The 17,866-nt window shown below is 41.4% G+C and overlaps 2 protein-coding genes across 3 annotated transcripts in view; one reads left to right on the top strand and one right to left on the bottom strand.

The window, feature by feature from the left end:
- LOC118431973 overlaps positions 1-6,478 on the bottom strand; it is a 10,164-nt gene extending 3,686 nt beyond the window's left edge. The window contains exons 1-5 of the mRNA XM_035843431.1: positions 6,181-6,478; positions 4,382-4,566; positions 3,744-3,904; positions 2,891-3,024; positions 73-2,514 (exon numbers count right to left, since the gene is read on the bottom strand). Of these exons, the coding sequence (XP_035699324.1) occupies positions 73-2,514; positions 2,891-3,024; positions 3,744-3,904; positions 4,382-4,566; positions 6,181-6,192 (2,934 nt within the window). The 5' untranslated portion in view covers positions 6,193-6,478. The remainder of the gene's footprint in view (positions 1-72; positions 2,515-2,890; positions 3,025-3,743; positions 3,905-4,381; positions 4,567-6,180) is intronic.
- The window catches only part of LOC118431974, a 23,168-nt gene continuing 7,666 nt past the window's right edge, over positions 2,365-17,866 (top strand). Inside the window, exons 1-10 of one of the 2 annotated variants that reach the window (XM_035843432.1) lie at positions 2,365-2,536; positions 2,871-2,946; positions 8,897-9,067; positions 9,655-9,893; positions 10,429-10,489; positions 11,640-11,696; positions 12,168-12,233; positions 12,697-12,762; positions 14,998-15,279; positions 16,317-16,622. In XM_035843432.1, the coding sequence (XP_035699325.1) occupies positions 2,907-2,946; positions 8,897-9,067; positions 9,655-9,893; positions 10,429-10,489; positions 11,640-11,696; positions 12,168-12,233; positions 12,697-12,762; positions 14,998-15,279; positions 16,317-16,622 (1,288 nt within the window). In that variant the 5' untranslated portion in view covers positions 2,365-2,536; positions 2,871-2,906. The remainder of the gene's footprint in view (positions 2,537-2,870; positions 2,947-8,896; positions 9,068-9,654; positions 9,894-10,428; positions 10,490-11,639; positions 11,697-12,167; positions 12,234-12,696; positions 12,763-14,997; positions 15,280-16,316; positions 16,623-17,866) is intronic. The other variant, XM_035843433.1, reaches the window with a different exon arrangement.

The following is a 17,866-nucleotide window of genomic DNA, read 5'->3' as shown; positions in this document are numbered from 1 at the left end:
GAAGGGCACAAAAACTCATGCAGGTACTTGTTGTCTTGATACTAAAACATTTGCACAAACAAATCTGATTACCTCATCAGCGAACTCCTCAAGTCCCTTGTCATGAAACTTGCTGTGTTGTAGTGTGACTTCCAGGAGACTTTGACTGTCAACGATTGTCTTTCCAAGTCTGACCAGTCCTCTGGAGTCAAACGCTCCCGACAGCGCGATTCTCTTCAGACTCCCTGCGGATTTCGCCCGAACTGCTCTGCAGAAAGCCACGAGGAACGCTTCATTCATAGTCCTCCAGGTCAAAGACACTTCCTTCAGCGATCGGGCGGACATGATGACTTCCGCAAGGAGAAGCTTCTCCCTGGCAAACAAGTACGCGAAAGAAAGATCCAACATTTCCAAAGTCCGACATTCTTTCAATGCAGCGCAGAGGATGTTGACGGGTTGGGTGGAGGTGTCACAACGCACGTCGCCGATCAAAGATGGTAGACTGAGGGAGAAAGACTTCAGAGTCTTGCTTTTGAGCAGGACGTGAGCTAACGCTTCAATTGCATAGCCACGCGTTTCCTCACTAGAGAGTCCAAGTACTTTGAGTGAGCTTAGACACGGATGAGAGGCAATGGCAGGGGCAACTACCTCCAGGGCTAGCTTATGTTCCAAGACCTGGACGCTGACCCATAGGGACCTGAGTGTAGTGTTCTTCCCCAATGCGTCAGCTAGCCTTTCGTTGAATACTTCGATGTTCTTCTCACGTTTGCATCCCATCTTGTACCCTTTTGCGACCATGTTTCTGCATCGGGCCGAACATGACGATGACGCATGGATGACGAGCCTAAGGTCATGAAGGTCAGACTTGTGTCTGATGACCTCTGACATTGCCGCGACTGCATTCTCGTCCATGTCGTTTATGTCTGCGTTGATGTGCAAACAGGCTATGCCCCTGTTCTCAGCAATGCAACGGTAGAATGACACTATCACACTGTTATCCGCCCTCTCGGGACTAGACAAAGACATATCCATTCCGGTGACATCGATGTTAAGGGACGACAGACTTTTGGAGCCCTTAATAGCTTCCCCAAGATGGAGAAGACAACTCGGTTTTGTGACCCACAGATTCTTCAGGCTGATAGCCTTTGGGACATGTTTGGCCAAGATTAGCTCAGCAAGTCCGTGAAGAACGTTTGGTGGTGGAGGCTTTCCTTGGAAGTCAAGGGTAAGATCTCTGGGAAGTGCTTTAGCCACAAGAGGTGCAGTTATGTTTGGATGTCCTGACTCCACAACTGCTGAGCAAGCTTGACTGATTACTGTGTTCAGGCAGCAAGGAGGAGAATCCTGCCTGGTCAGCTCAGAGAGGTTGGACGTGAAGGCGGCGAAGAGATCGCGCGACTTGTCTTGAAGAAGTCCTGCTGTGTACAAGCAGACGTTTCCGTACTCGTGGTTGTGTCTGCATCCTGTAGACCACAGTGTCTGTAGATACTTCGCCTGATCTCCTGCTGCAGATGCTGTGGCAACATGGGTTGCAGCAAAGTATTCCCGGAAGATCCTGTGAACGAATTTGTATCGGCCATCTTCCCCTGTACTTTGTAACAGTCCCATGTCTATCACCACGTCGTTGCCAATGACATCTTGTATGTGCTGGTGTGTCAAGGCATTTTGTCCCACCTCAAGTGATGCCCACGCTAACTTGCCCGAATTGCGAAGAGTCGTATGCATAGATTTCGTCGACATCGGCGGGGCTTTCTTGCTACAGAATTCTTCTGAAATTAGTGCAATGAACTGTTCGATCAGCTGGGCTAGACTTGCCGGCGGTGACTTCCCTCTCTTCCACAGGGTACACACTATGAGGGCGTACATGGGGTTTTGTACAACACCGGAGAGGTAGTCGTTGGAGCTGACGGTTTCCTTGAGCCGCCTACCCAACGCTCGAGAATCGTCACTTCCGCTAAAGAACTTACTGATGACCTCATCTACCGCCCCTTCAGAGAAGCCGTTGATCAAGTAATTTGCATGACAATGGGGTAGGGCAGGTGTCGTTTCGGCCATACGGTTACAGCCTATCACAGCCGAGCTTCTGCAAGTTAGAATGCGTCTGGTATCACGCAAGTATTTGCCGTTGATGTAGCAGGGAACCGGGGTTTTCTCCATATCTTGCGAAGAACAGTTTTCTTGAACTACGTCAACATCGTCAATGACGAACATGACACTGTTTGGATTTGCCTTTATCCATCGCTCTAGCTTTCTCTTCGGCAATTTCTCGACAAAACCAGCGGGAAAGATTTGATCGTAAACAGCGTCAAGAATGTCGCCCTTGCCGATGTACATGGCGGAGAGAACAAAGAGAAGTTGGACGTTCTTGAGGCGTGTATCTTTTTCGGTGACCCAATCGTAGGCCAGCTTGTAGCACAGCTGAGTCTTCCCTACTCCGGTTGGGCCTTGTAACATCATAGTATGCTGGTCGAGAGGCACTTCGACGTCAACTTGTGTTCGGAACTTTTCGGAAGGAGCTCGATCCAACCGGACAACCTTCAAAGACACAGAGCATACAGTAAGTACGTTATACATCGATCACCTACTGACACGTCTACTCAATGCACAAGTGAAATTTTATGTCTGCCTCAAAACATCACTACAGAAATCTTGATATCTAAAATCTTGATTATGAATTCTGAAGCAGACGAATTCCACAGCCCCACCAACCCCCGACAAAACATTGAAATGCAAAATAAGAACAAAAATTCAACAACATGTCAAATGCAGACACTCTAATTGGTTGAATCACTAATTGCCTGGCCATCATTGGTTGAAGCGCTAATATGATGGATAGTCCGCATTGGTCTATAGACACGTGTATAGATAAATGTTGCTTTGTTTTACCACAGCCATAAGATTCCATCCTTACCTGCAAAGGGATATCCATGGTCTGCACGTTGATCCCAAAGGTTTTCCATACCAAAGGTAAGTTACTCTTGTACACCATTGTGTAATGGTTCTTCAGAGCCTCTCTACACAGACGGACCATCGGATCACAGTCTCCTGAATAGTTAGAAAGTTTTCTATAAGACACAACTTTCACCGTATTGTAGTATGTAGGCAACAGCATGATTTGTTTTTGTTACATCACAAGTAAATGAGCGAACACGTGTGATCACGTCAACCGATTGTGATGATGATGATGACGACGTCACAAGATAACGGTGGTCTTGTTTTCGGTCTATGTTGCAATTGATGTTATCTTCTTGCATGCGTGCTTTTTGTTATCTGAGTAGGTTGAGTGGTAGGAAGTGAGGGAAGATTGTGTCACTGAAAAGGTCAGACTTGCGGAAGTGACAGGAAGTACAGGTGGTAAAACTAGGCATTAATCAGATATGACAGACAGTGCAGGTCATGGGGTCAATGGAAGAGGCTACTTATTTACGGGGAGGTCTTTTTTTGTATTTCGCAGTGATATTTTCTATATGCAAGCCATGTTCACCGAAGAAGAACAAAAAGCAATCATTATTGACACAGGTATTAATCCAAACGTACCTTTCATAAATCAAGGAACAACTAAATCAATCAGCCAATCAATTAATCAAATCAATGCCACAAGTGCATGGGACCATCGACCTCTTAGCCTGGGTGTTTTTCTTTGTGTACTTGTCTTGTTTGCGCGTTTTGAAAATCACTGACCTACAATATAAGTGTACACTCGTGGACTATCGAATTTCTAGCCCAGCCCTAGGCTTAGGTCCAAAAGACACAACAGTACAGACCTTTCATTTCCACCACGTTGTATGGGACTCCCTGTAGAGTTGGGTCGTTCCTTCTAGCGACCATCTCTCTGATACCATTGGCGATACCCACCATGCATAGGTCTTCCAAAGCCCCCACTAGTAAGGCGACAGTTGCTTTGTTTCCCCACATTGACTGCCATCTGTAAAAAATAAAGACGACTTTTAAATGCATTAGAGTAAAACAAGAAAGCAAGTAACTCAGTTTCTAGTGGCTCAAGCAGGCGCAAGTGGTTTACTTACAAATGTTTAACTCCAATGTCTTTCCGGCCTGATACGATTATATTTCAAGAGGAAAATCAAGAAGATATATTCTAGGCACCGGCATCGCCACGGATCGCGTTTTCTTCAGCCAAACACATCTTGCACCCCACCACCAATTTTTATCGGTCATGTGTTGGGTTTTTGATACACATGTAGAGCTTTAACGCCCTAGACTGCCATCTACTGAAGCTCTCCCATACATGGGGCCACCAGTTTTACGTCCCCATCCAAAAGGGCGAATGCAACCCCAAATCTCAATATTCCTGAAATTTGAATGCAAGGTAGATTGAAGTACATTTTAAAGTATGATCTATAATATGATGTATGCGTTTAAACTTTGATACGGTTAGTCTCACCGGAGCATGGTCTGTAGAACGATCTTCCGTGCACCCTCATCCTGATGGCTGTATTCCAAATTACCCAGAATGCCCTCTACGTTGGGGAAGTGTGGGTCTATGGTTGTTAGTAACTTCCGGCCGAGCGTTCTCCAGTCGCTCGGCAGTAGTCGGTGTGCCACGAACTCTAGCTCGACCGTAGATACCTTCAACGGCATTAATAACCTAGTTAACGGGTTGAACTGCAGATGCGCATTGTCAAAATGTGGTTCATTATATTGTCAATACAAAAGTCACTGTACTTTCTGTCGTGTCAATAAATCTTGCATTGTCAAAGCTTGAGACATAAGCAAACACATCTGCACATGTATTACGATGGTCTGCACAAAACTGTAAACAATTTGGGCCCTTCACCTTTGACCTAGCGCATGCGCGGTTCAAACCATTGACTGGCTTGTATTAATCAATATTTTGGGGTAGTATGTATAGATATAACGCAGCGGATATAACGTTTTCTGTCATACCTGTGACGCGAAAACGTTCGATACGGGTGTTCCGGACCCGGGCCGTACGTTTCCGTATCGCACAGGTTCGAAAGGCGTATACCTGATTCGGACGTTGGAACATTGCTGTTGCAAGACTTATTGTTTGAGGGCACCAAATTTGTTCAACTTCTGGTGCATTTCGCATCAAAACATGAGTTTTCTCAGGTGGGTGTATGACGTAAATATGCCTTCGGCCGTCGGGCGATCCGACCCGCGGTCGGGCTGATACCTTGGGCGATACGGAATACACCGTTTTGTATTCTATATATACTCTACGGGTAAGAAAATCAAGCGAATATTATACCAATGGGAAAGTAAATCATTGTCATACAGTGTAACCAAGGAGGAAAACAGATTTTCCGTTTGTCATGATTTCACATTATGCATATCTGATGTTTGTCATCATATCTGCTGTTTGTTTGAACCCTATTCATTGAAAGGTCAAGTCGGCCTGTAAGACGCTTTACACTAACTGACTAAGGTCATGATAGAAAAGTTAAGGTTATATCTATGGTTATATCTATGCGGTTTGGTCCAAAGCGCATAGATACAAACCATATGCACCATATGCAGCTTTCCGTTAATCGTGTAATTTGTACCATGAATGTGTTATAAAATGCATAACGTTTTAATTAAGACTTTAAATGGTGTAATATCTTTATTTTGTTTCAACCTTAACTTTTCTATCATGACAGAGTTGGGGCTGTGCGTAGGGCTGAGTACCGGTACGGTTTTTCTCATTGGACCTGTCCAGAAAAACCGGACATGAAAAAATTCGTTGGACCGGATGTTGGACCGATTGGAAAATGAACTGATTATATGATCAGGCATTCACACGTTTTCCGGGTTACCGGTCTAGGCAAACAACAAGAGCGAAGCAGACTCTATAGTCATTTTTACCAACTTTAACAGTCAATCGTACAGAGGTAGTTAGCCTTGTAGGATTTTTAAAACGCAAGTGGGAGTCGAATACTACACATAACAGATTTCTTTGTTGCAAAATGGGCATTGCTTTGAGTATCGTACGTACATTCACAAGATTTCACACGATGAATCAGGTCCGGGCTCACTCCTTTGCCTGGGGCAGATAAGAGCAATTGCGGCGCAATTTGCAGACTTCTTTAGAATTCACATGATAGCGTGTGACACCCCTCCTAGGTTATGTATTAGTAAGTCCCAAGAGAGACAAAAAATACCCCCCTCCCCACGTTCCAATGCACACTGAAACACGCATACGTTACCACCCTATGACAACGATCATAGACGGGCTCTTACCTTGCCTTCCATTACGTTGCTTCCGTGCCACCTGCTATTACGTGCTCCTACATTATCCTCGAGCCCTTGCCTGACATATGTCCATCATATAACGTTGTGAATTTACGTTGTGAATTTACGCGTCCTCTAGTGTTTGTAACGTTACAGGTGTCTGGCACAATGCTAGTTAGGGGTCAAATTTCCCTGACCTCTTGTTGCACCTACTTTGTTTACTGGACACTACCACTGGTTGGCAGGGGTGGGGTTTGGATTTTTGATAAGTGGATTTTTTTGTAACGCCTATAGCTAGGAAGATAGAATTTATTTATGACAAAGAATTTTATAAATCATAAGTTAGTATCGCACTAGACTGCGGTACGTTGGCGACTGACATGACATGACATTTTTAACCCTCTCAGCACTAGATAATTTCTTCCTGTATAATACCATATAAGCCAGTCATGTGCCAATGAGTACTTTTTGTTTATCATTATTACAGCTGTTATGTAAAGAGTAGACTAGGAAAACTATATATTGGTGGAAAACTCACAGAATGGCCTTTCCAATACAAGCAAAATAAACATCATACCATCAATCTGAGGACAACAATCGTCATGGAAACCACTCAAAAACACATTTGCAACACTCTCAAATGAAAGCTTCACAAAAGTAAACGTTTTGCTAGGGGCAGTTTTTTTTCATTTATCATAAAACTATGTAGAACTACTCAACCATACATACACTATATTTCTGATGGCATTTCAACTGTTCTATTGCGCATTTTCTTGTGCCTGCACCTTTACGACTCAGGGCAACAAGAATACAAGCAGATCATCGAACGATCGCGGACCAGTTCCTCTCGGCGAGAGCGCGAGAAATTGCGAGATTTGACCACAAAATGGTCTATTCCATCTCGAACATGCGAAAACGGGAATGGAATGCGAACTTCGAATCTCTGAAAAAAGATCGAAGGCAGACGTTATTCGCTACAGTGTCGTGTAAACATACAGTAAATGATGTATGGTTCGCCAGTCATCGCGTTATTACTTGCAAGTTTAAACCTGGGGCTCTCGTATCGCAACGCAAGCATGAGCGGCTTCGGGACAGGATGCAACGGTACAAACGCCTCTTCCTACGACTTCGAGTCCCCTTCTTCTGACAACGACGAGTCCGATGTTGTGGCGAATCGGCTGCTAGACGACATCACCATCGGCGAAAAAGCAGCCAAGTCTTTCCTTCAACCCAGCCGTGAAGCCGTGGAACGGGAGTACGACGATATTTTAGAAGCACTGCGTACCGAAGGCGTCGATGGAAAGCACCGTCGAGTGAAGAGGAGGAGACCCTCACCCCCGCCCGAACCTACAGTTCCAAGCACGTGGGTGGTGAACGGCATAAGGACAGTGACTCCTTACAGAAGCGGCGCGACATTCATATCACCTCAAGAGCTGAAACCTAAATACGACTACTTCAAGTACAAGAAGTGGCCACGGATACGAAGAATTGGCCCTTTGGGCAATGGTGGGTTTAGATTTTGGTTTTGGGTAAAGTATAGAATTAACGCAGCGCCACATCAGCAGTCGAACCGTAGCAGTCACCGTAGAATGCGTTATTCTCAAAAGCTAAGGGCACGACCCGCCGTACATGCAAAGTTCCGCGTGGTGTCTACGTCCCAAAACGTGGGCAATCTTTTGGTATCCGTAAGTGGTAAGTCCATGTGTATGTATGTATGTATGTATGTATGTACGTATGAACGTATGTATGTATGTATGTATGTATGTATGTATGTATGACCTTTATTTATACTGGTAATGCCCTGTCGGCCTAGGCCGTTCTTCCCAGTCGGCCTAGGCCATTCTTCCCAGAGGACCACTTGATGGGAATTCGAAGGGTCACGGAAAAAACATAAATAAACAGATGAATAGCAAATTTATACAAAATTGCTATTTACACTAAATACAATCATAATATCAAACTCATAATGTCAAACTCGTAATTGTTGTCCGGTCCGTGAGTCAGACCGTGAATCAATGTCATATATATATATATATATATATATATATATATATATATATATATATGTGTGTGTGTGTGTGTGTGTGTGTACTGCAACGTTGTAAAGAAGATGACATCTTCTTAAAATGTTGCAGTACAGTTTTTATCCCATAAGTAGGGACAAACCAGACAGATAGCAGAAGTCACAGTTCGTGTCCCAGTATATTTCTTTTCCCCTCTTTAGTATCTTGTACATACAACGTTTTCATCTTGCGAAGTTTTTTTGAGACAGTAGAAGACGAATGATCCCACCTTTTGTGTAATGTTGGTGATGTAAAGAGGAGGGCAGTTTTCTTTCTGTCTGTAAACGTGGAAATATTAGGATGGAATTTGGTGACAGCTCCTTCAATAGCTCTTTTCTTTTACTACCAATTTTCTTCCAACAGTACCTGTTTGAAAGGTAATGTACATACCTCCAAATTTCCGATGTCTGACAGTACATCTTGATCACGTAGAATGACCTAGTCTCGATCTCGCGAGAGAACATGAGACTAGGTCAAGCTTGCGTAGATCACCCCCACCCCGCCTCCAAAATTTGGAGGTATGTTACAGTACCTTACCTTTAAAACAGTCACCGTTGTTAGAAAATTGGTAGTAACTGTTTACATAGTTTTACGTGACTGATGAACCTCTTCAACGATACTCTTTTCTTTTAACTTCAATTTGTGCACTACTGCTACGTTAGTTTCACACGCCCCGGCGCCTCCACTTCCAGCACCCGCGCCGCAGTGGTCAGCCTGGGGTGCCTGGTCTTCATGCAGCACGACGTGTGGCGAGGGACTCCGAAGGGGGACAAGAGAGAGGGGGCAGGAAACACAGGACGCGTCTGAGGAATGCAGAGTCCAGGCGTGCCAGCGTGAGTTGTTCATTACACTTACTGAGCGTCCCACAGAGCATCCTTAACCATCCTTAGGTCCCATTTCCAAACGGTTTGGATGTTTGCAGAAACGAAAAATAAAAGTGTTTGCCAAGGAATATACGCAAGTTATGCTCATGACTATGTTTTACGTTCTATGTGTTTTGTTGCCTTTTTTTCGTTTCCGAAAGCTACCCGGCCGGGCCACGGTTGGAGAATTGGGACCTAGGCTTTAGGTTTACGTCACATTTCCGCAAAGGAGCAATTCCAGGCTGTTTTTAGGAACGATTGTACGATTCAATGTACGATTTAAAGGTAACAAAATAGACCAAAAAAGTTCGTCTTGTGCATATCTATTTCCTATAGTTTTCTAAGCAATATGATTTTGCCTAAAAATATATGGGGCTAATTAAAAAAACAACTTTTTTAAGTTTTTCGTTTCCGCCGGGTACCAGGTAGGAAATATTAATGTGACGTAATCAAAACCATAGGTATAACCAAACTAAGCAAAATGAAAAAAAAATGAAGCAAGATGAAAATAATATTTACAAAAAAGGAAATTAGATAATGTGTATTTCGATATTTAGAGGTGGTCCCTGTCAGATGTACTGAGTGGTCTACCTGGGGCGATTGCCACGCGCGCACTAAGATGTGCTACCGGACACGCGAAAACGTCGCGGGAGAAACATGTGATGGCCCAAACTACCAGCGGTCAGGCTGCTCCCAGCAGAACTGTCTGGGTAAAGTCAAGGCTGAAGGGTACAAGGAAAACCTTCACAGAGAGCTGAGGCAACATGACGAACAACAGGCAGAGGAGGCTCAGCAGGTATCTCCAATTACTAGATAAAATGCTAGCCAACATTTAACCGGGAGTATACGCGTTATTTCTAGTAACAGGGTTTTTAGGGATATCAAGTCGACGGACGGTGGTTTAAATGGCAACATTTTCAAATATTCCAGGTTGAAACCACCGTACGTTGACTTGGTAGTCCTTTTTACGCTGTTTTTAAATACAACGGATATAGATTATCCCACGGATAAAGGTATATGAGCTTTATAGAGGATGAACCAGGCATGCTAGAATCACGAGTCTCCCAATATATATATATATATGTATGTATGTGTGTGTGTGTATGTATATATATGTAAATATAATTAGACTAGCCTTACCATGATATTTTATTACATACATTTGTATTTGAAAACGATTTGTCCAATCAACTGCTGTGGAGTGGCCTTATGGACATTGTCATCATCGTTATATTTTTGGCGACACCTCAGGGTCGAGCAAATGGTATCATATATTTTTTTACGTTTATCTATGATATCCTTACAATGGACTCGCATCTTTCAACATCAAGAGCCAACAGGAAGCACTGGAAAACCGACTTAGTCAAGAGCAAGAGGAGGCCGAGGCAAAAGGTAGTTAGAATGATTTTTTTTTAATTATTAATTTTTTTTTAATTTAAAAAAACAACAACTTTATTCAGTATTTCAGCATAATACACAATAGCACATACATGTCCAATGAAAGAAATAACATTAAACATGAGGTATAACAAAACTGGGTGAAAGAGAGAGGGGTAACAATCATTGATCATTGGTCTGTGATTGAATTAACAGGTGTATCTAAGGGATATCTATCATTGGCATATTGGCAATTTTAGAATATTTCAAGTTTGGTTTCAAATCTTTCAAAAACAGGTGTAAATTACATATTTGTCAATAAGGATACAATGTAGAAGCTTGTTGTCTCCGTATGTTTCAGATATTTGGTTTATAATTAAATTCTCATCTATGTTCAAGTCTTTCTGTGTTTTGATTTTCCACCATGTACAAAAGTGTTTCCAGAAAAGTACAACTTCTCGACATGACAATGTAAAAAAAGATGTTCAGTAGTATGTTCTTCATTACAGTTATTATATTTGGTGCTTTGTTTGATATTAACTTTTTGCAGCCAGCTGTCTGTCGCAAAATACCGGTTTAGAATCTTATACTGAAAACATTGTAATTTTGTGTCTTTTGTTACTACAAAGGCATGTTACCACTTCCTATCTTTTGTATAATGTTTTTGTCTTGACCTGCTGATACAAATTGTTTCTGTATTAGAATATCATATATCTGTTTACATGTAAGGGTATGAGGGTCTATCTTATCTGTATAATGTATGATGTTTTCAGGACTGCATTTTTTCTATCTTTTTTTACCACTTCTTTCCATTTCTGAGGTATCGCTGCTATTTCAACACATGACATGGGTTGATTTCAATACTATATATGTTGTGTAGGTCATTCATACTATAGAAGGTTCCATCGCTTTTAACAAATCATTAAAATATAAAATGCTTGCATTGGCCCATGCTTTATAGTATACAAATGATGTTCCTATTACAATGTATCTGTTATTCCATAAGATTTGAGAGCAAATCTGTCTGTGTGAGAGTGGTTCATGCTGTATCAGTTCTTCCCAAGCGGATATGACATCTTTATAGAACAGTGGTAGGTTGGACAAGTCTATCAGTATACATGAAAAATTACATTTGAATAATAATAAAAAAACTCCTCTTCTGCAGATTATCTAAACCTCTTCACCGAGCTGAAGACAGACAGCCAAAGTTCTTCGGATGAAGGTGAATTTGTGCATGTATTTGATTGTAAATAAAAGCAGTTACATATCAATGCTTTTGTGGCACTCAGTTTTACCTATCTAGTACCAAGTAAAGATAATTTCAATTCACCTTATTTATGCAATTATGATACATAAAGTACAGTACAGTAACCGTACAGATGCATGCATATGTGTAATATGACTTTTTAAGTTTCTGATAAATTTTTCACCATGTCACATTAGGGGCATACATTACACTGTATGTTGCATTCTAAGATTCTTTATGCAATAGCCAGGCCATGTTCATTTGATACTGAGGCAGATCTATGACTCAAAATCAGGCCTTGGACATCCCCGTAACCCCTAACGGTCCAACACACGAGTAGGTCTGGACGACGTTAAACAACTGATTGCTTCCCTATTTGTGTACATGAAAAATTACATTTGAATAATAAAAAACCTCCTCTTGTTAAAACTTCCTCCTCTTCTGCAGATTATCTAAACCTCTTCACCGAGCTGAAGACAGACAGCCAAAGCAGTTCAAGTTCTTCGGATGAAGGTGAATTTGTGCATGTATTTGATTGTAAATGAAAGCAGTTATATATGAATGCTTTTGTGGCACTCAGTTTTACCTATCTAGTACCAAGTAAAGATACTTTCAATTCACCTTATTTATGCAATTATGATACATCAAGTACAGTACAGTAACAGTACAGATGCATGCATATGTGCAATATGACTTTTTAAGTTTCTGATAAATTTTTCACCATGTCATTTTAGGGGATTACATGTACACTGTATGTTGCATTCTTTATACAATAGCCAGGCCATGTTCATTTGATACTGAGGCAGATCTATGACTCAAAATCAGGCCTTGGAATCCCCGTAACCCCTAACGGTCCAACACACGAGTAGGTCTGGACGACGTTAAACAACTGATTGCTTCCCTATTTGTGTACATGAAAAATTACATTTGAATAATAAAAAACCTCCTCTTGTTAAAACCGCCTCCTCTTCTGCAGATTATCTAAACCTCTTCACCGAGCTGAAGACAGACAGCCAAAGCAGTTCAAGTTCTTCGGATGGAGGTGAATTTGTGAATTTATTTAAAAGTAAATGAAAGCAGTTACTTGAAGCAATGCTTATGTGGCACATGTGTAAATCTGAGAATAATAAATTCAACATAGCCAAGTTCCCAATACTTTATAACATGTTAGCTACATTTTGTTTTAGTTTTCTCGGAGTCAGCCCATGTCGCAAGCCTCATATATATATATATATATATATATATATATATATATATATATATATGTATGTATGTATGTATGTATGTATGTATGTATGTATGTGTGTGTGTGTGTGTGTGTGTGTGTGTGTGTGTGTGTGTGTGTGTATGTATATGTACTATGAAGGTGCACATATTTCATTAGGTCTTCGTTAATCTAGGAAATTTGAGTACAGGGGTGCATTTTCATGGAACTGCTAAGAAACGGTAATCACTGCTGACCCCTGACCTCCTGACCCGGCACTAACTTTGATTAATGAGTTACGATTTTGATTTATGTTTATGTATATATTGTGTCTTTGGTTTGTTCATTGTTTAGTTTATCTTATTTCTTTGTTATGTTATTTTGTGTATGTTATTCTGTACAGGGCACATATGAATTATTATGTACAGGGCACACATGGAAAGCAGTACGCAAAGTACTGAGTGTGTCCACCCTGTATAAAGAAAACAGAAATGAAATAAAATAAAATAAAATAAAATCTTGAATGCATTTTTGATATCGGCTGTTAATCATGCACAAAAGCACTTTGAAAGAAATTTAACATCTGATTGCTCACCTTTACGTATACGGCAAACTGTTCAAGACATATGTTTGAGAGTAAACAGAAGAAGGGTCCAGGTACCGGTATTTGTAAGATGTATTTTTTATATACGTACGATTTTCCGTGATGGCGATTTCATGCGCGGTAATAATGCAGTGATAACGACGTACATCGTACATATAGGTGGCTTCACACATGCGTATATATTCAAGTCCATATGAAAATCTTAGCCTCTACCAGGCTCCACAGGGCGCTAGAAAAATTATTGGACAAAAATAGCCAGATAACTTCGCTTATCTTGTCTTGTTTTGTTTTGTTGTATTTATTTACCCACTTGTATTCGTCTTCGGTTACGGCATTAATGTAAGTTACGACTTGAGTGTGTCACCGCCATATATCTTGTAAATATATATGTTGCAATGAATAAATAACTTAGATAACATTGATGGTTTCACAACTTTATGTGTAGGAAAGAAAAACGCAAAAAGAAATTCCCAAAATGAATTCCCAGAATACAAGAAGAAGAAACGAGCCAAGAACAGCCAGAAGATGAACAAGCAAATGGTATCAATACCTCGTACAGTCGGAATCAATTAATCGTTCGCTAACTTCATCAGTTGATTAAAAGTTGATTGAAGTCGTCAATCAAACCTTTTAAAAAATTAAATACTTAAATAATGAAATAAATAATTGAAACGACAGTGTGGCTAACACGCTTCAAGCTTGGTGGCTGGATCAAAGGTTACCATGCCGAAAGTAGCAATTAGACTTATTCTCACAGGTAAACATAATGCCAAATCAATATGACGGGAGTTGTCTAAAAGTTAGAACTAGTAACTATTCACGGTGTGGTGATTTTACAGCCTAGACGTCACCGCGAAAACAGTAAACGCAAAACCATCTATGTATTTACAAGAATAGTCGAAGTAGACCATGCCAGAGTGAATGTCTTCCATGCTGATTATCATATCACTAGATGATATGACTTCATGTGTTTACGCTGCTGAAGCAAATAGATTCTTCATCAAGGAGAAGAGACGTCATTTCAGTCTTTCAACGGAATTAAAAATCTGGTTAAACGCTTTCTCCAATATGCAACATCCACAGCACCTGAACACGGCAAACTGATTTTTTTTAATTCTTTGATACATCAAAAGGGACAAAAATCAGTCAAGCAAAAAACAGACAAAATGTATTTCTCGTCTAGTTTTGAAAAAAGTTGCCTTACACCTTTTATTCTGTAAACTGAATGAAAACTTGAAGAAAGCTACATTTATATTCAATTGAAATTTTCTGTACATATCATTTTGTCCAACCGTCTCTCGGCTTTTTCAGTATAACCGAAAGCATTACATTCACGGTGTGATAATTTTGTGGTAGAAAGGTCACCACAAAACCATTACTGATCATTAAGTTACAAGATCAACAGTAATTGAATATCTAATATGTTGATTAATGTATTAAACTTGCCTCCACTTTCAATTTATCTGAAGGACTAATTGACCAATACTTCAACAAGGAGACGGGACGTTTTTTCGGCGATGTAGATACCCTTACCGGTTTGGACTACGTATTGGAAAGCGAAACTGTCGATGAGTGTGCCAGCAAGTGTCTGGATATCTACCCGAAATGTTTGTCCTTCAACTACCGACCTGCCAACTCGGGTGAAGAAGAAGCAACATCCAAATGCTGGTTAGAAAAAGAAAACAAGGACACACACATGGACAATGAAGATTGGGAGAAGTGGCCACATCGCAACTACTACCAAAGGAAAGGTGAGCTCCAAACCGTACGGTAGTTTCGTGCACTATTTCAGGTGGTGGTTCTGGAATGCTGCATCGAAGTATACTATGAAGAGAAATGTTTATTTCCGAGGTGTTGTTTGGTCTACATATAACTCCCCTACACATGTGCTATGATAACCTTTTGAAAAATTAATCCACAGACAGACAACCAAAACATTTCAAGCATTGGACATCCCTGTTATCTTTTTACATGGCGAAATACCTCTTATGAGTACGGATCCCGGTGTTTCTGATCCAGACTTGTGACTCATAAAACAGACTTTCAATTGAATACGTCCTTTAAGTTTGAGGAGGGGGAAAGACTGGCATGGAATGTGTGTGTGTGTGTTTCGACAGAGAGCGAGAGCGAGAGAGAAGTAAACATCGAAGGTAGAATCTATAACGTCATAGATATTAGATGTAATGTACTGCACCTGTGATTCTTCTTTCTTACCACCCGTCCCCTCATGGGCAAAACCCATAGCGGTGTGCTGGTAGAAAGGTCATGGTGCAGCGCGACATCATCCCTGAAATTTCCAGATCTACAGTAATCTAGAATACAGTCAAACCTGTCCAAGACGACCACCCGGGGGACAGGGAAAGTGGTCGATTTGGTCAGGTGGTCGGTTAGAAGAGTATCGACTCACAACATGCCCGATGCATACTTTTAACTGTTTCAGTTGTGTTTAATAGCAAATAGCAAGCACGTGCACGTGCATCCGCCGCCATCTTTATTTTGAACATAACATCGTTATGGTAGTCAAAATCCGACGCAAACTGGCCGAATTCGGCACAAAATTGAGCTAGTTATCATTGAAAATCGGTGACATCTCAAGATTTGAAAATGACGCGGTCGCATTGGCCAGATGGTCGTTGTGAAGATTTCGCTTAATGCTTACGTCAATGGGGAAAGTTTTCGGGACCGAGAAAAAAACGGTCGTAATGGCCAGGTGGTCGCTAAGAAGATGTGGTCGCTTGGGCAGGCATGACTGTTACTAAATTGTCCCCTCTTGTTATTTTTCCTGCAGATTTTTTGCTATACTTCACCGAGATGGAGGGTAAGTTTTTCGGCGACAGTGATACTTTGATCAATGGGGGCTACGACAGCATCTCGGCCGAAGAGTGTGCCCGCAGGTGTCTGGAGGGTTATGGGGATTATGACGGTGTCAGCCCAGAATGTAAATCCTTCAACTACCGACCTGCCAACTCCGGTGAATCAGCCATATTGCTGAAGCAACCAGCCAAATGCTGGTTACACCGCGAGAACAGGAAAACACACCCGGACAATCCTGATTGGGAGAATTGGCCACAACGCAACTACTACGAAAGGAAAGGTAAGATCTAAAATGTAGTTTCGTGCACTATTTCAGGTGGTGATTCCGGAATGCTGCTTCGAAGTACACCAAGAAGACTAATGTTCATTTCGAGGTCTTGAAACAGGCAGATAACCAAAGCAGTTCAAGTATTGGATATGCCCGTGTCTTCTTCTGGTAAAACTGGATTTGCTCATTATTTGATAGTAAACTAGAGTTCCTCGAACACACATCTTCGCCAAATAAACATTCTTTATCGAAGGTCGTTGTTTTTGAATGATTAATGTATGTAATTATGGCTATAATGGACCGGATAAGCACCAAATACAGCTTAATACGAGATGTTAATATAGCAAAGCTGGATGTAAGGTCTTTAGTTAGGCTAGGTTAGGCTAGGTCTTAAATTTTATATAAGATTTCACTCTACAAAATGTACATTGCAGTCTTTTCGTAAAAAAAGAAATAATAAACAAACTTTGAGTGACTGGCCTATATATTAGATAATAGGTCATCTAAGGGTTACCTAAGGGTCATACGTAAGGATTGTTACGGCCCCGCCTTGGTGAATGTTTGTGTCCATCTCATGAAAATAGTAAGTAAAGTTTTGCAATCGCGAGTTAAGTCAGAGGTATTTTACACAGTCTACCTGGCCTGGCTATCACGTCAGGCTACTCAGATCCCCCCATTCAAAGCCCAGCAAAGACAAAATAGCTGATTGACAGGCATAGTAATTGCTAATCTCCAAGTATTAGTATATTCATAAGCCTTACTTAGATCCTCCTCTACAACCTAGCACAAACTGAGACAAGATACGATACCACCCGCGTTCTATGACCGCACTCGTACAACCCGGAAGTATATGATATTGTCGTAATCGGTTGCACGGAAACCCCCATGCAGTGTGAAATCGAGGCCAAAATCAGGCAAAAAGAGCCAGTTTGAAGGCCAACTTTGACTCTTCAAATCTCATCCTGAAATAGTATTTGAATCATTAAGCGTACTGTATGCGATCGAACAACTCATGAGGATTACGTTGGCACCTTTGACAGCCTGATTTGGCCCACCGCGATGTTTTAATCTTTTTTTAGGTGACCATGTCTTATGCCTCAAACGGGCGGGCGTGTAACACCCTGCCATGGCATGACGATTAGTTCTGCTCCACCTTTGATTTGTCTGTGCTAAGACCGTGAGACTGAGGGCAGGGGGTTAATTTGGTGTGACTGGCCCCTGTCAAGGGAAGGAGATCAGGCTTCTGCTTCTGTCTG

Source organism: Branchiostoma floridae, chromosome 15, assembly GCF_000003815.2.
Source record: "Branchiostoma floridae strain S238N-H82 chromosome 15, Bfl_VNyyK, whole genome shotgun sequence".
NCBI lineage: Eukaryota > Metazoa > Chordata > Leptocardii > Amphioxiformes > Branchiostomatidae > Branchiostoma > Branchiostoma floridae.
Note: the sequence above shows the minus strand (reverse complement) of the source record. Positions and strands in the feature narration are given on the sequence as shown.